This window comes from Amphimedon queenslandica, unplaced genomic scaffold (genome assembly GCF_000090795.2).
Source record: "Amphimedon queenslandica unplaced genomic scaffold, v1.1 AMPQUscaffold_12623, whole genome shotgun sequence".
NCBI lineage: Eukaryota > Metazoa > Porifera > Demospongiae > Haplosclerida > Niphatidae > Amphimedon > Amphimedon queenslandica.
In genome coordinates this window covers 1-21,410 of record NW_003547141.1, presented here as the reverse complement: position 1 = coordinate 21,410, position 21,410 = coordinate 1, and the positions used below count along the sequence as shown (strand labels likewise).

The following is a 21,410-nucleotide window of genomic DNA, read 5'->3' as shown; positions in this document are numbered from 1 at the left end:
ATGAGCCCCACCCATACTAGCTGCTGCAGCAGCCACACCCCAGAACAAAAGTGATGACCGTGTGCGTCCTGACTCTCTGTTCTTCGCGAGGGTCAGGCCCCGCCTGACTAGTAAAGGCAATTGATGAAATGTATTAATAGTATAATTTGTTCTTTCATATTGATTGGAGCACCAGCTCAGCAAGGTGGTCAACTTCTGCCATCCCCTGTTCAAGTTCCTCTTCAGCCTCTTCCACAACTCCATTCTCCGCGTCAGCTACAGGCTCAACTGCTCCCCCAGCTAAGTCTACTATGGCAGGCTCCACTGATGGTCCAAAACGATTTGATCAGCAAGCAAGACAATGAATTGCAGCCTCTACAGATCCATCGTCATAGGGCAGATAGCCCTTTTTTACTGCGCAGTCCAACAGCTTTCAAGGAAATTGTCAAGACTGTCGTGGTACTAAACAGAAGCACACCATTCCTGGTCTGTTACAGGCGAGATGTTAATATGCTTGGGAGAGTGATTTGCTTCTACACTCACAGTTATTCACTGAGAATACCACATTGGCTCTCGTTAAGTATTCTCGAGTGCCACTCAAGCCGCTACCAAAATGTTAACTGATTTCTGGCAGCAAAATGGTGAAAGAAGAGTGAAGCCTGCAAGCAGCACAAGAGGTACTGGGTATTATGATATTCAATATAAAATGATTTAAAGTGAGCAAAAATGGAGAAGGCTTGGCAATTTAATGTCAGAAGAAGTCAGGATGTTTAGAACTGGTAGTGTCAAGGGAGGCTTGCTTCCTCAACCCCACATCTGTAAAGAGGAAGAATCACCAGAACATTTAAGGGCAAAATATCTAACAAAGTTCTGTGTTGACAGTAACATTGTCAAGGCTGCTCAAAAAGCAATAAATGGCATCATAGATACTACAGACAAAGAACGACAGTCTTCTCCAACAGTCCTTATTTCCAGCAAAATGGACAGTGATTGAGAGACATGGCAAAACTATTACTACTAGAAGTGAAAAGATTGAAACTATTGTTATTATTGTTATCATGGAATCTATTATTAATTTTTTTATTGTTGTGTTGTAAGTTGTAGTAACACAAGATATTTAATCTGAACTATTTTCAATTGCTACAGCCTCGCCCCCGCTCAGCCTCATTGTTTACATTCAGTAGGGCTTTTACTTTTATTATAAGTGCAGATTCGGTGGTCACTTTTGAAGTAGTTAATTATTGTTAAGTGTTCATTTACATATGTAGATTGTGTTTTCCAACTATAAATAGGATTATCTACATCACTGGTATAATCAGGACTCTTTTTTGGTTATACTGTTATACTGTTGGAGCCTTAGCTCTGTCTCAGTCCCTGAGAGCTTCTATCTACTACTCATTATTTCCCAATTGTCTTAGCTACAGTTCTCAGATCTGGCGACCCATACTTTGTTAATGACATCTTTCGACTGCAGAATGTCTAAAGAAAAGCAACAAATTGGATATTGACTGATTACTCTATATGGATTACAAATCTAGGTTATAACCCATATTTGTAGATTTGTAATCCATAGAGCAGTCATTCAATATCCATTTTTTGCTTTTCTTTGGACATTTGTCAGTACAGATCCTACCTCTAATAATGTCCCTAGTGGATTTAATAAAATGGAGGGTGCTTGAGAGGAAGCTCTATCAGTTATTCTTAATGAGAAATGGCTTACTGATTATGTGAGGAATAGGATGATTTAGTTTATTTTATGATGTGCCTTTAATGTGGCCCCAGGCCAGGTATATATGGCAAATATACTACCTGGCAGTGTCTTTGATGCTACAGTGAATGGACGGATTTGGTGCTGATTGGGATTAAAACACCTGGACGAAGCGACTCATATGTGGTTTAAAATCCATGGACATACCAAATTGTGGCATCTTTAATACAACAACAATGTCAAAAGAGTTCAAAACTTCTCTTATGAATATTTTTTCGTTGCCTTCTAGCTGCAGTTTTTGTTTTCTGTTCCATGGCTCACCAGACATTCTAGTTAAAAAAAGAGGGTATTAATGAGCTTGGAGACAGCACCAGTTGACATTGACAGTGAAGATGACTCATTGATTGAAAACACTTTTCAACGACCACCAATGAAAAGTGAATCTTCAGGTATACCTGAGAAAACAGGTCAACTAATTGCTTCATTGCACACAGTGTTGAGAACTATTATTTGGTATTCTTTTTTGTGAGATACATTGCGCATGCGCAGTGTGTCATTGATAATACAGTAACAACACAAGTTCTTCTCTTAAGAAAGCCATTATTGAAGGAGCGGCGGTACAGCCAGCAACCACAAAAGGGAGCGCGTCAGACGTATACAGTCCTCTATTTAGATTGGTGTACCAAAGCCATGTATTGAGGGAAGAAAAGAGTGAGTTGATATTATTATTCTTTTATAGTATGATAATGTAACAAGAAGGGAAATCCTTGGTGATATGGAGATAGATTCAGATGGAAAGGTGGTGGATAGCAATAATAGGCAACATGTTTGGCTGACAAACATCATTCATGAAAGTCTTCCTCTAATAATACAGGTGGCAGAAGTCATTCCAAAGATACAGCTACCATTCAAGACGACTGAACTGAAAAAGTATTTAAAATCACATGTTTGAATGATGACTATCCATGCATTTCTAGGCTCTTCAATATTATGAAGGTGATTTTTCAGCACAACTATTATGCAGCAATGTTACTGATATCTGGCACAGCCATGGCGCTGCACTACAATTCACTACCTTGCCTCATGATAGTGGCACATGGTCCCCCTCAAACAGGAAAAATGACTGCAATGAAAATTGGATTGGCGATGATAGGTATTGAAATGTGACATAAAATCATTTCTTTGAAAATATTGTAGGATTAGGAAAAGAGAGTCACTATGAGACTTGCACAAAGTCTTTCATGTGTGAGAAAGTTACATCTTCCCTGCATTTGAATGATTTTTAAATTGAAGTAAATATAAGCCCAAGAGAAGTTGCTTTACCACCCTACTGTACCTCCAAACCTCTTCAACAATATGAAAAATCGGTTTAACCATAGATACTACAAACACACATGGATATGAAACAGGAAGTGCAATATACTGGAATTTATATGGGTGATGTCACTATTGCTGTGCCTATGCGTGTGTCGCTTGTCAAGTAGCTGAAGTAGACTTTCATCCAGTAAAATATCTCTCAGATTTACTGTACTGTCCTTTCTTCTCAAGAAATTTGAAGGTAGCCATGTAAGAAAACCACAGAAGTCATTTTAAGTTTTAAAATGGGAATATAATTGCCCTACATACTAAAAATATGCCTAAATTAATAAATTTTAACACTTTGAAGACTTTTCAGAAGGCTCTATAGGTAACTAAGCTCTGTAATTTTGGCTTTAGTTAGATCATGGAAGGCTACAATGACTGTAGCTTTCTGATGTTCAAATTTCCAAACAGAAGTAAAGTTATGCTATTTTGAAGGCATTTTTATATGACTTCACTTTGAACACTTTTTCCAGAAAACTATAGTGAATTTTCCCAAATAGGATTTTATACTGAATCTTGAATGTGTTGTGCATTGATTAGAACTAGTCTTGAAGTTATAGCTGCCTGCTATAATTTATTATAATTTATTAATTATTAGAATAATTTGTTACATTTTCAGATAACTGGCATGCCAAAAAAGTATAGCAAGAAAAGGATAGGGCCAAAGCGAAAGCGACACTCTATAAATTCTTCCGAGGTGAGTAAAAAAATTTTATTTTAAGTAAAATACCATTACTCTTATAGCCTATAGCACTTGATGACCTGTTTAAAGTATCAGCGACATCCTTTGTTTCATGCCACAGTGATTGGTATGTATATCATGATGATTCTGAAAAGTTGATTGTCTTCAAAATTGGCTTCGATAAAGTTGCTGGGTCCATATACATTTCTCAATTATTGATTATATATCATGACTTATCATGGAAAGCTCTTGTTCATCATTCTCCTGTTTCTCCTTCACTTTGTCACTTTACTCACATTCCTAGTGTTTTGACAGCTGACGCTTTTCTTCAACTCCTCAATGTCCTGAATAGCAGAATTAAATGCTGTGGTAATACAGATAGTGGAATGGTTAAGTTATGTCAATCTAGAAAGGGTCAATTTTTATCAGTCAAGAAAGATGTTGTATCACAATTGGATACCAATGATGATGATTCGCTAACAGTATGCCATGTATTATGTGAACTGTTAGTGGAAAAGGACAGTAAATTTGGTAGATGTGCTGCTTCCTCCCAATACAGACCTCGCTTGAGGAGCATTGTAAATAAATCAACATTCAAATCAGTTACCACACTGAAAAAGACCAATGACTGATATGTAAGAACACCTCAACGGTCACAGGTATTAAAACGACTTCGTAAGAATATTAAAAGGAAGCATTCAGAGAACTTTCGCCTAAAGAAGAAATTAAAGGAGTCAATAAATACAGATGGAGTTTCCACAGATGAATTACTGCAAGAGGATCTAGAGGAGTTCATTGAAAAGCATCAGAAGGAAGTGAAATCCAATCAAAGTGATTTTTGTAAGATGTTTTGGCAACAGCAGGTGAGTAAGTAGTCTACAATAAATTGTGATACCCACATAAAGTTTACAAAATTTGTTTTCCTCATTAATTTTACAGAAAGCAGCACTGAAAGTGAATGGGAGGCAGGGTATGAGATGTCACCCACTTTTTTATGCTGGTGTATTAGTATTATGCTCAACTCTCCAAAGACATACAGTATCATTCGAAATTCAAGCTTCATTACATTACCATCACAAAGGACTCTGAAGGACTACACTCATTGGTTTCAACCTAAGTGTGGGTTTCAGAAACAGGCATTCACCCAGTTATTTGAAGAAAAGTGAAGGAAATGAATCAAGCTCAACGGTACAATACATTAATTATACAGTTGTTTAAATGATCATTTGTTTTTAGACAGATTGTATTGTCATTTGATGAGATGAAGATCAAGGAGGGGCTGACTTTTGATTGTGAAACAGGAAATGTAATTGGTTACGTAGACACATACTTGGAGTTTGTATTCATGGAGTATTTACAAAAATGGAATATCCTTTAGCTCAATTTGCAACAAGTAATTATTATACATGTAATTGTGTTGCAACTTACCACATAATTATTCACAACAATTAATTTATTACCTTTAGTATCAGGTCAAGATCTTTATGACATAGTGTGGACTGCCATTCGACAACTCAGATCTATTGGGTTATATGTTACAGTCATTGTCTGTGATGGGGTCAGCACCAACAGAAATTTTTTAAGCTGCACAGATCTGACAATTGTATGAAAGATGGGGTAACATATAGAGTTTGTGATATATATGATCCTTCACGGTAATGTGTCCTTATTATTGATGCATCATTGATAATTTTATTCCTATTACATTCCCACAGATACATTTGGTTCATGTCTGATGTTTGCCATCTCATGAAAACAACAAGAAATTGTTGGGAGAATTCATCGAAGGAGGGTACAAGACATTTGGAGGTAACAATCATTATTATTAGAATTAAATTTTCATTTTTTCCATTTAGATTAATTGAAAGCATATTTTATGGAGCCACCTCATTGATGTTTATGAAAAAACTAGAGGAAACTGGGTTGTACATAGGTAAAAAGTTAACTCTTGAACATGTAAAACTGAGTTCATATTCAAGAATGAATGTGCATCTAGCAGCTCAAGTGAGACAAACATTAATAGTCATTGTAAATGTTATTTTGAAATAGGTTTTGAGTAAATCTGTGGCTGACACATTTAAGACTTTAAGAGAGCTACAGGGGAATGAAAGCTCAATTTTCAAAGATACTACTGAAACTGAGCGGTTCTGTAGATATTTTAACAAGTTCTTTGATTGCTTAAACACCAGGAGCCTATATGAAGCTAAGCACAAGAGAAATGATGATATGCGAGCTTATCTAAACATAAATGATGACACATTAAAAGTATTATAACAGAATCATTAAATTTTGTGATTATTATTGTTTGATTATTTAGTGGCTACAAGAGGACGTTCTGTCATATTTAAAGGAATGGAGCACTTCTGCTATGAAGTATGCAACTAAAGAAGACAGAAGTAAAGCCATGTTATCTCTTCAAACATTGCAAGGAATTAAAATCACTGGTATAACAATGGAAATAATAATAATTATTGTTATTGTCATTTGCATTAATCTAGTGTACTCTTTTTTGGAAGTAATTCCCTATCTTCTGTCATTGGAGGGAGCAAATTTCGTTTTGAGTGAGCGCTTCAACCAAGACAATGTCGAAATTTTTTTGGACAGCAGCGAGCTCAGTGTGGCAGAGGGGATAACCCTACTTTTATCCAGTCATTATATAACACTCAATCAATTAGAGCCAGTCGGAGCCTGTCTTTTGGAACATCTTCAAATATAACTAGGAAAAGATTATTCCAGTGTACAGAGGATTTGAGCCAACTGTTGCGTAAAAGGAAGATTCATGAATGAAATACATACTTATTAAGTGAAAATGTCACAGATTTCTAATGAATAATATAATGTATGCCTGTGTATTCTAAAGTAACTTTGCAATGATTTTAAATGTGCTTTTGTGGTGTTTCATTTTTTTGTTTGAGTTCCTTGCATAAACTTCTTTTCTTCCTTGTTGTTGTTGTTTTTTTTCTTTTTATACTTCTCCATTTCTATTTTAGCTATAAAATGTCCTCTTACTTTGGTCCATTCCTTTATGATGCTAAAAAGAACAGTAGTTTCTTCATTTTCACTGTCAAGGATGCACTGCTCCCATACTCTAAGAATGTCAGGACACTCTATTCCAGCTTTATAGAGTTCATCTATGCATGCAGCGTCTTCTTTATTCATTGAAGTTAAGTGTTGATACACAAACTGCTCTATTTCTATAAATAATTCAAATGCTAAGTCTGTAATGATTTTCAAACCACCTCTGTTAGTATTTGAGAGCCAAACTGTACTGGAGTCACCATCGGCTTCATTGTTCTCTGATATTAATAATCCATCCAGGATTTAGAACTTTTTGATATCAAATCTGTTTTCTTCCAATAGCTTTCTTATTACAGCACCAGCAGCATATCATAACCCATTTTGTTCAACTTGAGAGAGAATCCTTACTTTCCGAGTGTCTGCATGTGACTGTGGCTCAGGTAACTTGGCTAAAATGATGTGATCAACTATGCACTGCCACAAGATAAAGTCTTTCAGGACAGGTTCTGGCAGTAGTAATTTGGATGACTCCAACTCAAGTAGAGAGGGCATATCATAGGCACGAAATTTATGGAGGTTTTGATGAAATTTAGCCAGTTTGCTAGGTACTAAGGGTTGGTTGATTTGACTTTCAATCTTAGATAATATGACTTCAAATTTTTCCTTTAATGGAATCAAAGTTGATATATTGGACAGTACAGATAGATTTGATGGAGTTTCTAGCTGAAATTCGTCAAGTTTTGCAATTGCTTCTAGCACTGATGTTGGATCCATACCTCCATGTGCAATAATCATTTGTTATGGGCGGGGTCCGAGGACAAATACGTCATCAGTCATCACATCCGGGACACTCGCATGGTTACTTCCTGTTTCATATCCATGTGTGTTTGTAGTATCTATGGTTTAACAAAGTAACAAACTACACCTTTCTGAATCAAAACACAGTAAAAATAACCAGCTCATTGTAATAACTAATAACAAAGTAACAAAATAACCACTGATAAGATGGTTAGGTTATTTGAACACGAACCAGAATATGCATCTGCAAATTTGAGATTAAATCAAGTTATTCCTTTTAAATGTTGTATTATTTGTTGTGATTAATTATTTGTAGATTCTTAGTAGCTCTTGACTTTTGGCAGCAGTTTTACGCACCATTATAATTAATTTATTGGAGACAAAATAATTGGTTGATATTCTTCCTTTTTACATGTTGGACAAGATCCATTACAATCCATTACATTAGGCCTAGATGCACCAAGAAATTGAATCAATTATATCGAATATATATCAATAGTTATGTGATCAGCTGAATGCAGGTCACTATGGCCAAACTCAAAACAATGAGGGCTACCCCCAGGAGAGCAATCAGAAATGAGGTTAGTTTTAAAAGACGTTTGCAATGAATTAGTTTTCAATTCCAGTCTCATTTGATGTCCTTTTGGAGCTGTATCATAATTTTTTTGTCACTACATCCTGTTAGCATGACATTCTTAGATATTGACTGTTGCAATATTCCACTGCTGGACGCTGATTATGTCAAGAACCAGACAAGGAGGAACACTCAAGCCCTCAGAAAAATGAGCCAATTGTAAGTTAAAAACAATGGTTGGGAATCGGATCCAGAATAGCAAATGTTCTTATAAATTTTTATAATGTTTCTGACTCATTCAGGATTTTATTAAGGATTTAATAAGTATAACTATTTTGTTTCTTTGAAATGTATTATTTTTTCAGGATTGCATTTCAGGCTCAGGGCAACTTGCAATGACAAACACTAATAATATGATTAAGTTATTTTAGGTACCATTTTAATTTATTGGAGACAAATGTTTCTACTGGTAATTAGCCGTACTTCTGTGCCATATTTTTAACACCAATAATTATTCTTACTGACTGTATTCCTCATAATACCTTAGTGCCATAATCCCCACAGTATTGGCATTTGAATGAATGTCAAAGACATTCTTTAACTTCATGATACTTATCTACACTTTTACACTTAGTAAATTTTAGGATGTTAGGTTTGAATTTATGAAATTTTCCTTCATAAGATGCAAGTAATACAAAGGAATCATCTATACAATGAATGATGCATCACTCTAGCTGACATGTGATGAACACATGCACAGGTATAAAAATGAACTGCTTTACTTCCAACATAGACTAGTATAATAGTGAAATGGATACTTATGATGCAAACGAACTCAAATGTGTCACTTTACGCTCTCTAAAATTAGTAATGCTGAATTTGTTTGAAGAACGTGGAACTAGAGAGATTGGAAGTAAGGTTTTCCCTGCATTTAAATGATTTTAAAAATAACTGAAGTAAATATAAGACCAAGAGAAGTTGCTTTAACAACATATTGTTCCTCCAACTCTCTTCCCCAATGTGAGGAATCTGTTTAACAAAGTAACAACTTCCTCCTTTTTTTAATCATAATCATCAGATTATAGTAAAGATAACCAGCTCATTTTAATAAGTAATAACTCTTTATTTTTATTCCGTCAGGAACTTATTAAAGTCTTTTATTGTTTTTGTCATGTTTTACTTATAGGAATTAAGGTCTATGAACAATAATTATTATGATGCTTGACTTTCTTGTATTTCTAGATATGAAAATCCCTATCATCAACCCAGCCAGTCTTCCTTGTCGTTGTTGGGTACTGTACCCATGCATGACAAGGACTCATTATCTTGATTGTTGTGTTTTAGAAATTGTCACCAATAATCCAATGTATTACAATACGTTATCTTTTACAATATTGAATGGTGCCTTCCAATAAAGTCAAACTTACTGGAAGGTAGAGGAGAGAGTTAACTGCCGGAGAGCAAGGGAATACAAGTAAAATATTATGTTAATAGGCTGGTAGCTCTTTCTGATGCTACTGGAGCTCAATCCAATTGCAACAATGAGAGACGACAAGCTGCACTACATCATTTGTAAGGTAGCTTTTTGAGAAGGGGATTTGCTGTAAGCATTCTGGACATTGAATGGCATTTTATGGCAAAAGACCAATGCCATGAAATGTTGATCAATGCCTAGTATACATGTACTGGCCCAATGTATTTTTTACTCCATGCAAGTGTGAAATATTTAGTGTCTGTTGTAAGGTAATTCCCCAGCAAGTGAACTTTCTGGTGGATTATTCTTTTCAACTACCAGGTAGCAGCATTAAAGAATGTCCTGTGAAAGTTACAGACTATAGTCCTTTTAAAGCACCAAAAAATTATTGCCAAATGCCGATCCAGGAAAACAATCTTGCTTTCCTCTTTAGAAGAGTTTAAATCACTCCCTAAGGAGATGGTGCCTTGACAACAACTGGAGATGCCTTCATTACAACATTCTTTGTGCTATTATTCAGTCACAGAGTCAAACATAACCAGTTTGACAGTCATTAGGTACATGTAACTGCTGCTACTCTCTCTCACACACACACACACTTGTAGACTGCTTATAAAGTTAGGTCAGTCGTTCCACTTCATTCAGTTGCAGCCAAAGCAGTGTGACATGCATGGAGCTACAACACACCATTCTGCACCAGTTCCACTATCTTCCTCCTGATAATGTCTGAAAGAGGAAAACTGCTGAAAAACACTCATCCAAGCTGGTTAACTCCTCCTTAACCTGCAGAGCCTTTTGACATTTTAAAGCTCAATGAATGGTATTAAGGTAGGAAAAAACTGAAGGAAGTAGAGTAATAGTACCCAAAAACCGTTGTGCATGCAAAAACAGAAGAGTACCACAAAATGGATTTTATATTTTTATTTTCCTTCCATTGAAGGAGAGAATATAGTGAAATCGATACATAAATTAATGTTTATACTGTATAATTAAGCTGATAAACATTATTATTGAAGGTTAATTTTGATACGAGCTATAAAAATAGTCCTTGACTCTTGAGAGAAAGGAAATTATGAATATCATTAAAATAAGAAATAAAAACTGACTGAGTTATGGACATCAACTCCATTTGTATGGGCATAAGAATTGACAACAGGAGAATGACATTCAGGCTTGTTGGGCTTATTCTGAACGATTGGGTTATTCTTTTCTGCCTATGGTGAAGCTTCTTTATGCAACTATCTTTTCTTCTTTCATTATTACATATATCCCAATTCACATCATGGCTACTCAAACTGCTCAGAGCTTGGGATATACCAAGGCTTCCTCTGTTAAGTGCCAAAACCACCATGGGCGAATATTTCTTTTGGGCCCACTTTCCACTTAGATTTTTTGGCTAAACTAGACAAAGGGATGGCCTACTAGTGGATTTAATAAAATGGAGGGTGCTCAAGAGGAAGCTCTATCAGTTATTCTTAATGGGAAATGGCTTACTGATTATGTGAGGAATAGGATAATTTAGTTTATTTTATGATGTACCTTTGATGTGGCCCCAGGCCAAGTATATATGGCAAATACACTACCTGGTGGCGTCTTTAATGCTACAGTACGTAGAGCACATGTAGCTATGTATTGAGGGAAGGAAAGAATGATTTGATATTATTATTATTATATTCATTTTATAATATAATAATGTAACAAAGATGGGAAGTCCTTGGCAATATGGAGAGAGATTCAGATAGAAAGGTGGTGGATAATAATAGGCAACATGTTTGGGTGACAAACATCATTCATGAAAGTCTTCCTCTAACAATACGGGTGTCAGAAGTCATTCCAAAGATACAACTACCATTCAAGACGACTGAACTGAAAAAGTATTTAAAATCACATGTTTGAAGGACGACTATCCATGTATTTCTAGGATCTTTAATATTATGAAGGTGATTTTTCAGCACAACTATTATGCAACAATGTTATTGATACCTGGTACTGCCATGGTGCTGCACTACCATTCACTACCTTGCCCCATGATAGTGGCACATGGTCCCCCTCAAACAGGAAAAACAACTGCCATGAAAATTGGATTGGCGATGATAGGTATTGAAGTGTGACATAAAATCATTTCTTTGAAAATATTGTAGGATTAGGAAAAGAGAGTCACTACGAGAATTGCACAAAGTCTTTTATGTGTGAGAAAGTAACATCTTCCCTGCATTTGAATGATTTTGAAATTGAAGTAAATATAAGCCACAGAGAATTTGCTTTACCAACCTATTGTACCTCCAAACCTCTTCCCCCAATGTGAGAAATTGCTTTAACAAAGTAACAAAATCCACATTTTTGAATCAAATTAAAGTAAAGATAACCAGCTCGTTGTAATGACTAATAGCAAAGTAACAAATAGCCACTAATCAGATGATTAGGTTATTTGAACATAAACTAGAATATGAATCTGCAAAGTTGACATTAAATCAAGTAATTCCTTTCAAATGTTGTATAATTTATTGTGATCAATTATTTGTAGATCCTTAGTAGCTCTGCAATTTGTCAGCAGTTTTACGTACCACATTATAATTAATTAATTCGAGACAAAATAATTGGTTGATATTCTTCCTTTTTACATGTTGGACAAGATCCATACATTACATTACATTAGGCCTACATGCACCAAGAAATTAAATAAATTATATCAAATACATATCAATAGTTTGGTGTTCAGCTGAATGCAGGTCACTATGACCAAGCTCAAGACACTGAGGGCTACTCCTAAGAGAGAACTAAGAAATAAGCTTAGTTTTAAAGACATTTTTAAGAATTATTTTTTCAATTCTAGTTTCATTTGATGCAATTTTGAATTTCTTTCAAAATTTTTTTCATCATACATCCTGTTAGGATGATGTTCTTAAATTTTGACTGTCCAGATATTCCACTGCTGTACACTGATCGTGTCAAAAACCAGCCAAGGAGGAATCCTCAAGCACTCAGAAAAATGACCCAATTGTAAGCTAAAAATAATCAATGGTTTGGAATTAGATTCAGAATAGCAAATGTTTGTGTAAATTTTTAAGTTTCAGATTCATTCAGGACTTTATTAAGGATTTTGTAGGAATAATTATTTGTTTCTTTTAAATGTATTTTTTTCAGGATTTCATTTCTGCCCTCAGGATCTGGGCCACTTGCAATGAAAACCACTGATAACATGACAAAGTCATTTTAGGTACTATTTTGATTTATTGGGGACAAATGTAGCTGTAGTTGTACTTCTGTGTCATATTTTAAACACCAATAATTATTCTGACTGCCTGCATTCCTCATAATACCTTAGTGCCTTATTCCCCACAGTACTGGCATTTAAATAAATCTCAAAGACATTCCTTATTTTCATGAAACTGATCCACATTTCTACACTCAGTAAAGTTTAGGAAGTTTTGGCTTCAGTAGAACACAATAATGTAACTGAACTGAAGGTACTTCAGGGGAATGGGTCACCCATCAACAGGGGGCTGAATTAATAAATGTTAACTAGTGAGTACGTAAAAATTGTCAATATCAGGCTATAGAGAGTCAACTGAAGGAGAATCATTTCTTCTGATGAAGAGGTTGAGCAGCAAACAGTAAGAAGTTATTTATTAAATTTTTTATGTATTATGCTTTGATAAAGCATATTTTTAGCTGTGTTTTGCAGAACAAGTCCAGTTGCTTTTCCTGGATGATGATGTGATACTAATGAGCCAAGTCTCATTTTACTTTGATGTGATGCAGATTAGGATACAATATAAGCTGGATTTGCATACATTCATTGAGGAAGACATTAGATTTGCAAATGCTGTAAAGGGTCAATTGAAAAGGCAGTTGGGTATCAAATCTACTTAAAGACCAAGCCTTTTCCTACCAAACAGCAAGTATGCCAATACATTTGCAATAATGGCCCAATGGTCCACCTCTTAAAGAAGCCTCGAGTCTACACTATTGCGTGCCCTTCAGGGCTACTGCTTGAGGCTCTTGAGGCCTACAGGCAAAAGGTTCCTTTGCATACAGTACAACAACTTGCTAATATAGAGGTACATGATCCTAACTTGCAAGTAAGGGTGGACATTGGAATTAATGCTACTTGCACTGGAATTACAACCTCTGGTAAGACTTATCCAATGCTCAGGTAAGCACATGGTCAAATTAAAGCAAAGATGAGTTGTTTCACCTTAATACAGTAGAGATAGTGATGTCATTAAGACTGTCCACTCTAACAAGGAACATAGCTTAAATCACCTTGATATTAACCCTTTAACCTTGATATTACAACAAAATGAAATGAATTAAGATTGGTAATGACACCTTTTAAATGTGCTCCTGTCTGCAGGCATTTTTATGAATACTAAGATGATTGGAATACTGATAATCCAGTGTTGATAAAGAAAGCTATCAATCAGATTAAATGTTTAAGTTGAAACCATTTTTCATTCTTTAAAACAGAATACTCAATTAAGAAGATTTAAAATATAGTGAGTTTGCAAAAATTGTCAAAGTCAGGATACACTCCTTAGGTGAGCAAGAGCTTCAAGGCACTGTCCACCAACCCAGAATGATAATCAACAAGTTAATGTAGAGAGGAGTCGTGTCTCCTTAACACTGTAAGAGTCTTTAATTTTATAATTTTATTTTCAAATTGACCAGTTCATGGAGTGTCTTGCAGTATTTAATGTTTAGGAACTAATGAGAGGTTATCCTGAGCAACTAGTTTCAAGGGCTGTTTGTTTACTCACAAGACAGTTGAGATATTGATGTCATGAAGTCTGTCCACTCTAATGAGGAAGATACCTTGAATCACACATTAAAGGCAAAACTGAAGACGTTTAAACGAATGTTACGGGAGCTGTACAAGTGTCGATGTCATTTTTAAATCAAATATATTCTTATAAGGTAAATCATCATAAAATAGGAGGATGATAAACTTGTACATACAGTTAGTTTAATAATGAAAATAATAATTTCATTAGTAATAATAATAACAATTTTTAATGAGTAATAATAATGATGCAATAATGTTACTTTATATGTCTAGTTACTTGCTTGCTGTGTTTTTTGGCACTTGTCTTAGTTAGACTCTTTTTATATTAATAATAATGCTTAATAATAATTTGCGTTGTTGTGGCAATTTGTGATCTTTTATACAGTCCATGACGTGTGCACTACTTTCCTGACAAAATATTTACACCAACCAAGACAATCCAGTGTTCCTAGACTCTCCAACTCCTACTACAGTAAGTTACATGCAATATCAAATCTTAACATCTCTTTTCAGCTGAATATGAAAATCTATCCTATTATGACAAATGGTACAATTTTGTGACAAATAGGTTTCATAATAAAAGGGTTTTGTTGCTATATGATATAAGCAAATGATATGAATATAGACATAAAGATTTTCAAGTTATTCAATCACTATAGCTGTGTGATCGCACTGACTTCTCGAGAGTCTAAATTGTCACTAATGCAGATGTAATTGACAGTCTCAGAAGTTACTATGATTTGCAAAAGATTACAATTACATATCAATTGCAAGCCTCTCAAAGGAGATTCCTTCTTTCATTCTCAAGTATGTGGCTTGACCTGCCAATGCTCTTTAGAAGCACAATAAAAGATGCTACCAAATGCAGATGTGGTACTTAAAAACCCAATGAACCTTAAGCCGAAATGACAGAGCAGTTATTATGCTAAGTAAATACTATAATAAAAAATACAAATTTAATGGAAAAGTTGCTATCAAATCTAGCTGTAGTAACTGATAAAGCCTGATTACTATATGGCTGACTGTGAGAATCCTGAATCGCTAAAAGCTCTGAAGCGTGCACAGCTACAACATCTTTGCAAGAAATATAAAATAAGAGCTAACATGAAAATGAAGATCATTGAAATTATTTTTATTGAAATTTGTGTTGCTTTTAGGAATAAGATGATAGATAATAAACTGATTATTACTCCAGTTTCAAAGCAACCAAAAATTAATAATTATTCAACCTGGTCATCCTCCTCTTTCTTTGATTCTAGAGTCCAAGGCTCAACCTGCCAAAGATGCTGCCAAATGCATTTGTGGTAACTGATAAAGCTGGAAGAACCCTGAGCAACAATGACAGGGTAGTCCATATGCTAAATTCTGTGATAAAAAGATGGACTAAAATAAATGGAGAGACTGAGGTCATAAAAAATTTCTTGAACATATACATGTACATGATAACTAAAGAAGGAAAAGTGAATAAAATCTAGGACGCCTGATTTTAAAATAAATGGTAACAACACTTTTCAGCTGTTTAAATTTTTCAATGACAAGGAACACTTCTCAATTACTGCAATATAAACGTTGTAAATATAGTTCAAAAGTAGTGTTGAGCGGTATTTCGGTATTGCATTTACACCGCGGTATGTTAAGTAAATACCGCAATAATTCTAAATTTTCTAATTAACCGATTACAATTTTTCAATTTTTCATAAAGCACATGGTGCTAAAATTAAAAATGGCTGAAGCAGTAATGGAAACAAGCCATTAGGTACAGACCGTTGCCATCTTGGATAACTCCGTCTTAGTCCGTTTTAGCTAACTATGCCTACTACTCCACCCAAAAATTAATGATGTTAACACGTGTGCTGTAATGCTGTCACTGCAGTCTTTCTCCCTTCGTTTCTCACCATTTCTCTCGTCGTTTCTCACCTTTTACTGTGTTTTTCTTTTCACTTGGTACCTCTCTTGTCACTTGTGCTGTATGGCTACGCCTTCTCCTTCAATTTTTTGTTCTTTTGATGATTGTGACAAATCGTTCTTCACTCGTAGTGGGCTATCAAGGCATATCAAAAAGAAGCACCCCGAGAAAGAAGTCACAAGTAGACATCTTGAGTGTCATTTGTGCAAAATTCAGTAAGTTAAGAACATTATTTTCTATTATTGTTATTATTATTTATTTAATATTAATATTAATTATTATTGATAATATTTATTGTTGTTATTATTATTATTATCATTATCATTATTATCATTATTGTTATTATCGTTATTAATATTATTAACAATATTATTAAAGTAGAACTCTCATTACTATTGTCATTATTATGCAGATTAATATTAGTATTATCTATATACATATATATATATATATATATCATTTTTATTAAAAATAGGCTGACGACAATGAAGGACGTAATACTGCATCTTAGAAATGATCACAAACTAGATGTTCAAATTACTACCCACAATTTTGCTAGCAAACATGAGTTCTTATATTGGAAATTGGACGAACAAGAAAAAAACTAGCTCTTCCTACGTACAACACTCTTCTAATCGAAAGTATGGTACAATATTGTATCAGTATCTTTACTGTAATCGATCGGGCAAGATTCGTTTAAGAGGAGAGGGCAAGAAGCACTTGAAGACTCAAGGCTCATCAAAAATTGATGCACCTTGTATAGCTAATATGAAGGTAATGACAGATACGGTAACTGGCTCTGTTACAGTTGAATATTGCTCTACACACACTGGCCACTTGCTAGAGTTAGCACATTTACCAATTTCTTCAGAATTAAGGCTTAATATTGCTGCAAAGCTACATGATGGTGTCCCAGTTGATGTTATACTTGATAGCATCAGTGATAGTATGCCTAATGGAAGTATTACTAGAAAACAATTACTGTCACGACAAGATACCGTAGGTCGGGATATATTCGCGGCTGGCGGCTGCTTATTTTCACGATAATAAAAACTAGTGGTGGGCGATATATCGATACAGTATCGATACCATTCGATATTTCTATGTATCGATACGGTATCGAATCGAAAACCATGAGATTGCAAAAACGATTCGATATACCACGCCCATTTATTAATAGTTACCACTAATTAACTTAATAGTTATTACAAATATATTAATAATAACAATTAATAATCATTGGAGCAGCTGTAAATCCTGCAATAGCTTTATCAGGTCACTGAGGTCAGCTGCATTGCCAAGTTTGAATTCTGGTGGGAGACTGGGAGTCTGGTAGAAGGTGCCTGTTTAAGTTTGTCTAGTAGTTCTACTGATCTATGATGGCTTCTAGTTCTTCTGTTGGTGTAGAGTCTACTATCTCTAATGATAGTTGCCCATAAGGAACAGCAAATAGATCAGCAAAACGAAGCATTTTATGGACACACTTTACAAAACTAGATGCTCTCAGTGCCCGTTGCGATCTGTGTGACTGTAAAATAATGACATCTAAAAATACTTCAAACATGATGAAGGTATTTATATAATATATAATAATAGTAATAGTACATTCAGCACTTACTATGATATAGCACTTGGAGAGGTACCACAAAACGGAACATGAAGATGTAGTACAATACCAGCAACAGCAGAAAGCCAGAAAGCAGCAAACACAAACTGCAGCACAGCAACAGCCAACACTACATGAAGTCATCAATAAAACTCAAACCTACAGTAGTAAGTATAGCAATCTTAATGCTCACTTCTATATTCAATTATTATGGTAGAAACCTCACGTCATCGTATGATCCTGGATGACGCACTGGTAAATATGATCGTCACTGATTTGCAACCAGCATCCATTGTGGAGGATGACGGCTTCCTGAAGTTTTTGAAGGTGCTTGACCCTAAGTATATCCCTCCAAGTAGGCGCACCATCATGAGGGACCGCTTGCCCCGCCTCTATGCTAAAAAGGAACAGGAAGTAAGGGGTATACTAGACCAAAGCAAGTGGTGTACTATCACAACAGACCTTTGGACGTCTCGTGCACCATGGGGTACATGATGGTCACCTGCCACTTGGTTGATGAGGGTTGGCAAATGCGATCCTTTGTCTTGGAAACCAGTCACATAGATGAGGCACACACAATCGTAAATTTGGCTGCAGCTCTCAGAGTGGTTACTGAGAAGTGGAATATCACCAAAAAAGTGCACTGTGCCATTACTGATGCTGCTTCAAACATTACTGGAGCCATTCGCTCAAACAGGTGGAATAGCCTAGTCTGCTTCGCCCACAGGCTCAACCTTGTCGTCACTTGTGCCATTAATGATGTTGAAGAGCTGCAAGCCATTGTGGATGGTAAAAAGAGAATTGTCACCTATTTTCATAAGAGTTCAAAGGCCACAGACAAGTTAACCGCAATCCAGGACAGGCTCGGTTTACCTAATCACCGGTTAATCCAACATGTCGACACACGGTGGAATTCTGTCTTTTATATGATGGAGCGGTACTTACTACAACAAGAAGCTGTTCGGACCACCTTGTGTATGCTCGATAAAGCCAGCCTAGTCTTGCCAGTTGAGCAGAACTGCTCTATTGAAGCAGTTCTTGAGATCCTCAAACCTTTTGAGGCTGTCACAACGGAAGTATCAGCGGAGAAGTACGTGTCGGCATCCAAGGTCATCCCTCTTGCTCGGGGCCTTCAGAAGCTAGTAGCAACCCACCAGTTATCCACCACTGATACCATTGCTCAATTACTAGCTGAGAAACTAATAGCACAAATGTCCAATAGGTTTGTAGGATTGGAAGATAAATCTGTTTTAGCTGTTGCTACACTACTCGATCCTCGCTTCAAAAAGGTTCCTTTTTCAAGAAATCATACTTCTTGCTTCGAGAGAATGAAAAGGCTGATGATAGACGATGCAACGTCGCTGGTGGAATCAACAGCTCCGGTGGAAGAGGAGACTCCACAGCAGTCAACATCCGCATCAACACCCGCAACATCCAACCCTGTTTGGGACATGTTTGACGAAGAAGCAGAGAGCTCCACTTCTATGAGAACTACAGAAATATCAATCAACACTGAAATCGATCAATATTTTAAACAACCAGTGATCAGTAGGCAATCCAATCCACTGGAGTGGTGGCATAGCAACATGCACGTCTACCCAGCACTACACAAAGTAGCCAAAGTGTACCTTTCAACGGTAGCCACCTCAGTACCTTCAGAAAGGCTTTTTAGCAAAGCTGGGGAGTTGATATCGAGCAAAAGAAGTCGTCTGAAGGAAGAGAACGTTAATGCTTTCCTCTTTCTTAACAATAACAACAGCTAACTGACTCATGCATCATCCATTCCAAAAACGATTAAAACATTATGAATGGTTATTAATAATCATTAATTAAAGGGGCGTGGTTTTAATATTGTATCGAAAACATATCGATATGTGTCGATATTGCATGTGTATCGAATCGTTATCGAATCGATCTGAAATTATGAGTATCGCCCACCACTAATAAAAACTAATAAAAAGGTTCAATTAATACCATGGAAACCAATCGATTTTGCTATGACAATAACACCACGTGTTTATACAATTACAGTGTTCAGCAGCTATTTATCTATTCTTTAGCAGCTTTAGTGGGAGCCATCCAGTTCTCCATCCGCTATCTTCTTGTATGGACCACTACCTTTGAGCTCTTTGCTGGAAATCCTTGCCGCTCCACTTGCTGGTGATAATTAACCACGCCCAAGTCAATAAATGGGTGGAGAGTCCCAAGAATGGGCTAAGATACGGCGAGGCAGAGTGAAGAGAGTAGCTCTGGTTGAAACAGCTCCAAAGAGACCAAGGATTAGTAACAGCAAGAAGAACAACAACCCAAGAACACTGCAACAGAGTCTTTTGCTATTAATATCGCGGATTTTTCAATTAAAATTGCATTTGGTAACCATGGTAATTGCCGGCTGAGTGCGGAGAAAAATCGCAAAAATAAGCAGCTGCGAATATATCCCGACCTACAGTATATTGAATACAAAGAAACAGCTCAACATCAAAAGTATAATGAAGCATTCTAATGATCTTGTTAGTGTTTGTGCATGGGTGGAAGAATTACAGAATGAGCCAAATAATCCAATTTTACTTTTCAAACCACAAGGGATGCCACAATCTGCGCATATGAATAATTTAGGGAATGATGACTTTTTAATTGTTATACAAACACCGTTTCAAAAAGATGTCATGAAGCAGTACGGCAATAAGGCAGTGTTAATGGATGCCACTCATGGCACAACACAATACAAGTTTCTCCTTATTTCTATTGTGGTGATAGATGACTATGGGGAAGGGGTTCCTGTTGCCTGGGCAATCAGCAATCGAGAAGACTCGACCTTACTGATAGAATTTCTTAAAGGAATTTATGCCAATGTTGGAGAAATGATCATCTCACTAATCATATGACTAATCATCTCACATCAGGCAATACTACACTTTCACTTAATAATGAAAGTACACCCCTCAACACACCTCCCTCATTCAATAAATGGTTATGCTCAAAGCTATACTCTACTTTCTACCTACAAGACATGATACACATTGCTGTGAAGTTCAAGACAAGACCATTGAAGCCTTCTATACTGCTGCCTATGGGGTGTTACGTTGCTTCTAGTGCCCATTTAAAAATTATTACTGGTTTACATGGCAAAGATGTACATGGCATTAGGAAGCGAGATCTTGATTGTAAAGACAAACAAAACTTTGCTGCTATTGAGCATTTAATTCAAGCAGCACACCTCCTGGATTCAATACCAGATGCTGTAGCGACCAAGCATTATCTTGAAATTGTCGACTCCTCTGTTAACAGCTACTTAAATAAAAGTTACCCTCCTAGAAAAAGGCTTGAGGAGATATGGTATGCTGTATTCTTCCTAAGATACTGGCGTCAATGGATTATTCAGCAACGATCTATGACTGTGAGAGACAACTTAATAACTAATAATTGCTATATGTGTGTCGAATTGAATGCACATTCATTGCTAGCATATATTATTACTATAAGGGATAGCTTTCCAGACTTACCTGAATGTTTCACA

At 35.9% G+C, this 21,410-nt stretch overlaps 1 protein-coding gene and 1 long non-coding RNA gene across 2 annotated transcripts; both read left to right on the top strand.

Annotated features, from left to right (window-relative positions):
* Positions 1 to 5,205: 5,205 nt before the first annotated feature.
* On the top strand, positions 5,206 to 5,958 carry LOC109587286 (uncharacterized). Its single transcript, XR_002187510.1, has 4 exons — positions 5,206 to 5,386; positions 5,447 to 5,540; positions 5,588 to 5,735; positions 5,781 to 5,958. It is a non-coding gene; the product is annotated as an uncharacterized LOC109587286 (long non-coding RNA).
* An 11,894-nt stretch (positions 5,959 to 17,852) lies between these two features.
* On the top strand, positions 17,853 to 19,726 carry LOC100636634 (zinc finger BED domain-containing protein 1-like). Its single transcript, XM_011409044.2, has 2 exons — positions 17,853 to 18,060; positions 18,111 to 19,726. The coding sequence occupies exon 2, from the start codon at positions 18,376 to 18,378 to the stop codon at positions 19,654 to 19,656; it is 1,281 nt and encodes a 426-aa protein (XP_011407346.2). The 5' UTR covers positions 17,853 to 18,060; positions 18,111 to 18,375; the 3' UTR covers positions 19,657 to 19,726.
* The last annotated feature ends 1,684 nt before the right edge of the window (positions 19,727 to 21,410 follow it).

What these genes read in the sequence shown, in the direction of transcription:
- LOC100636634 (XM_011409044.2), top strand. Translation starts at nt 18,376, where the DNA reads ATGGGGTACATGATGGTCACCTGCCACTTGGTTGATGAGGGTTGGCAA.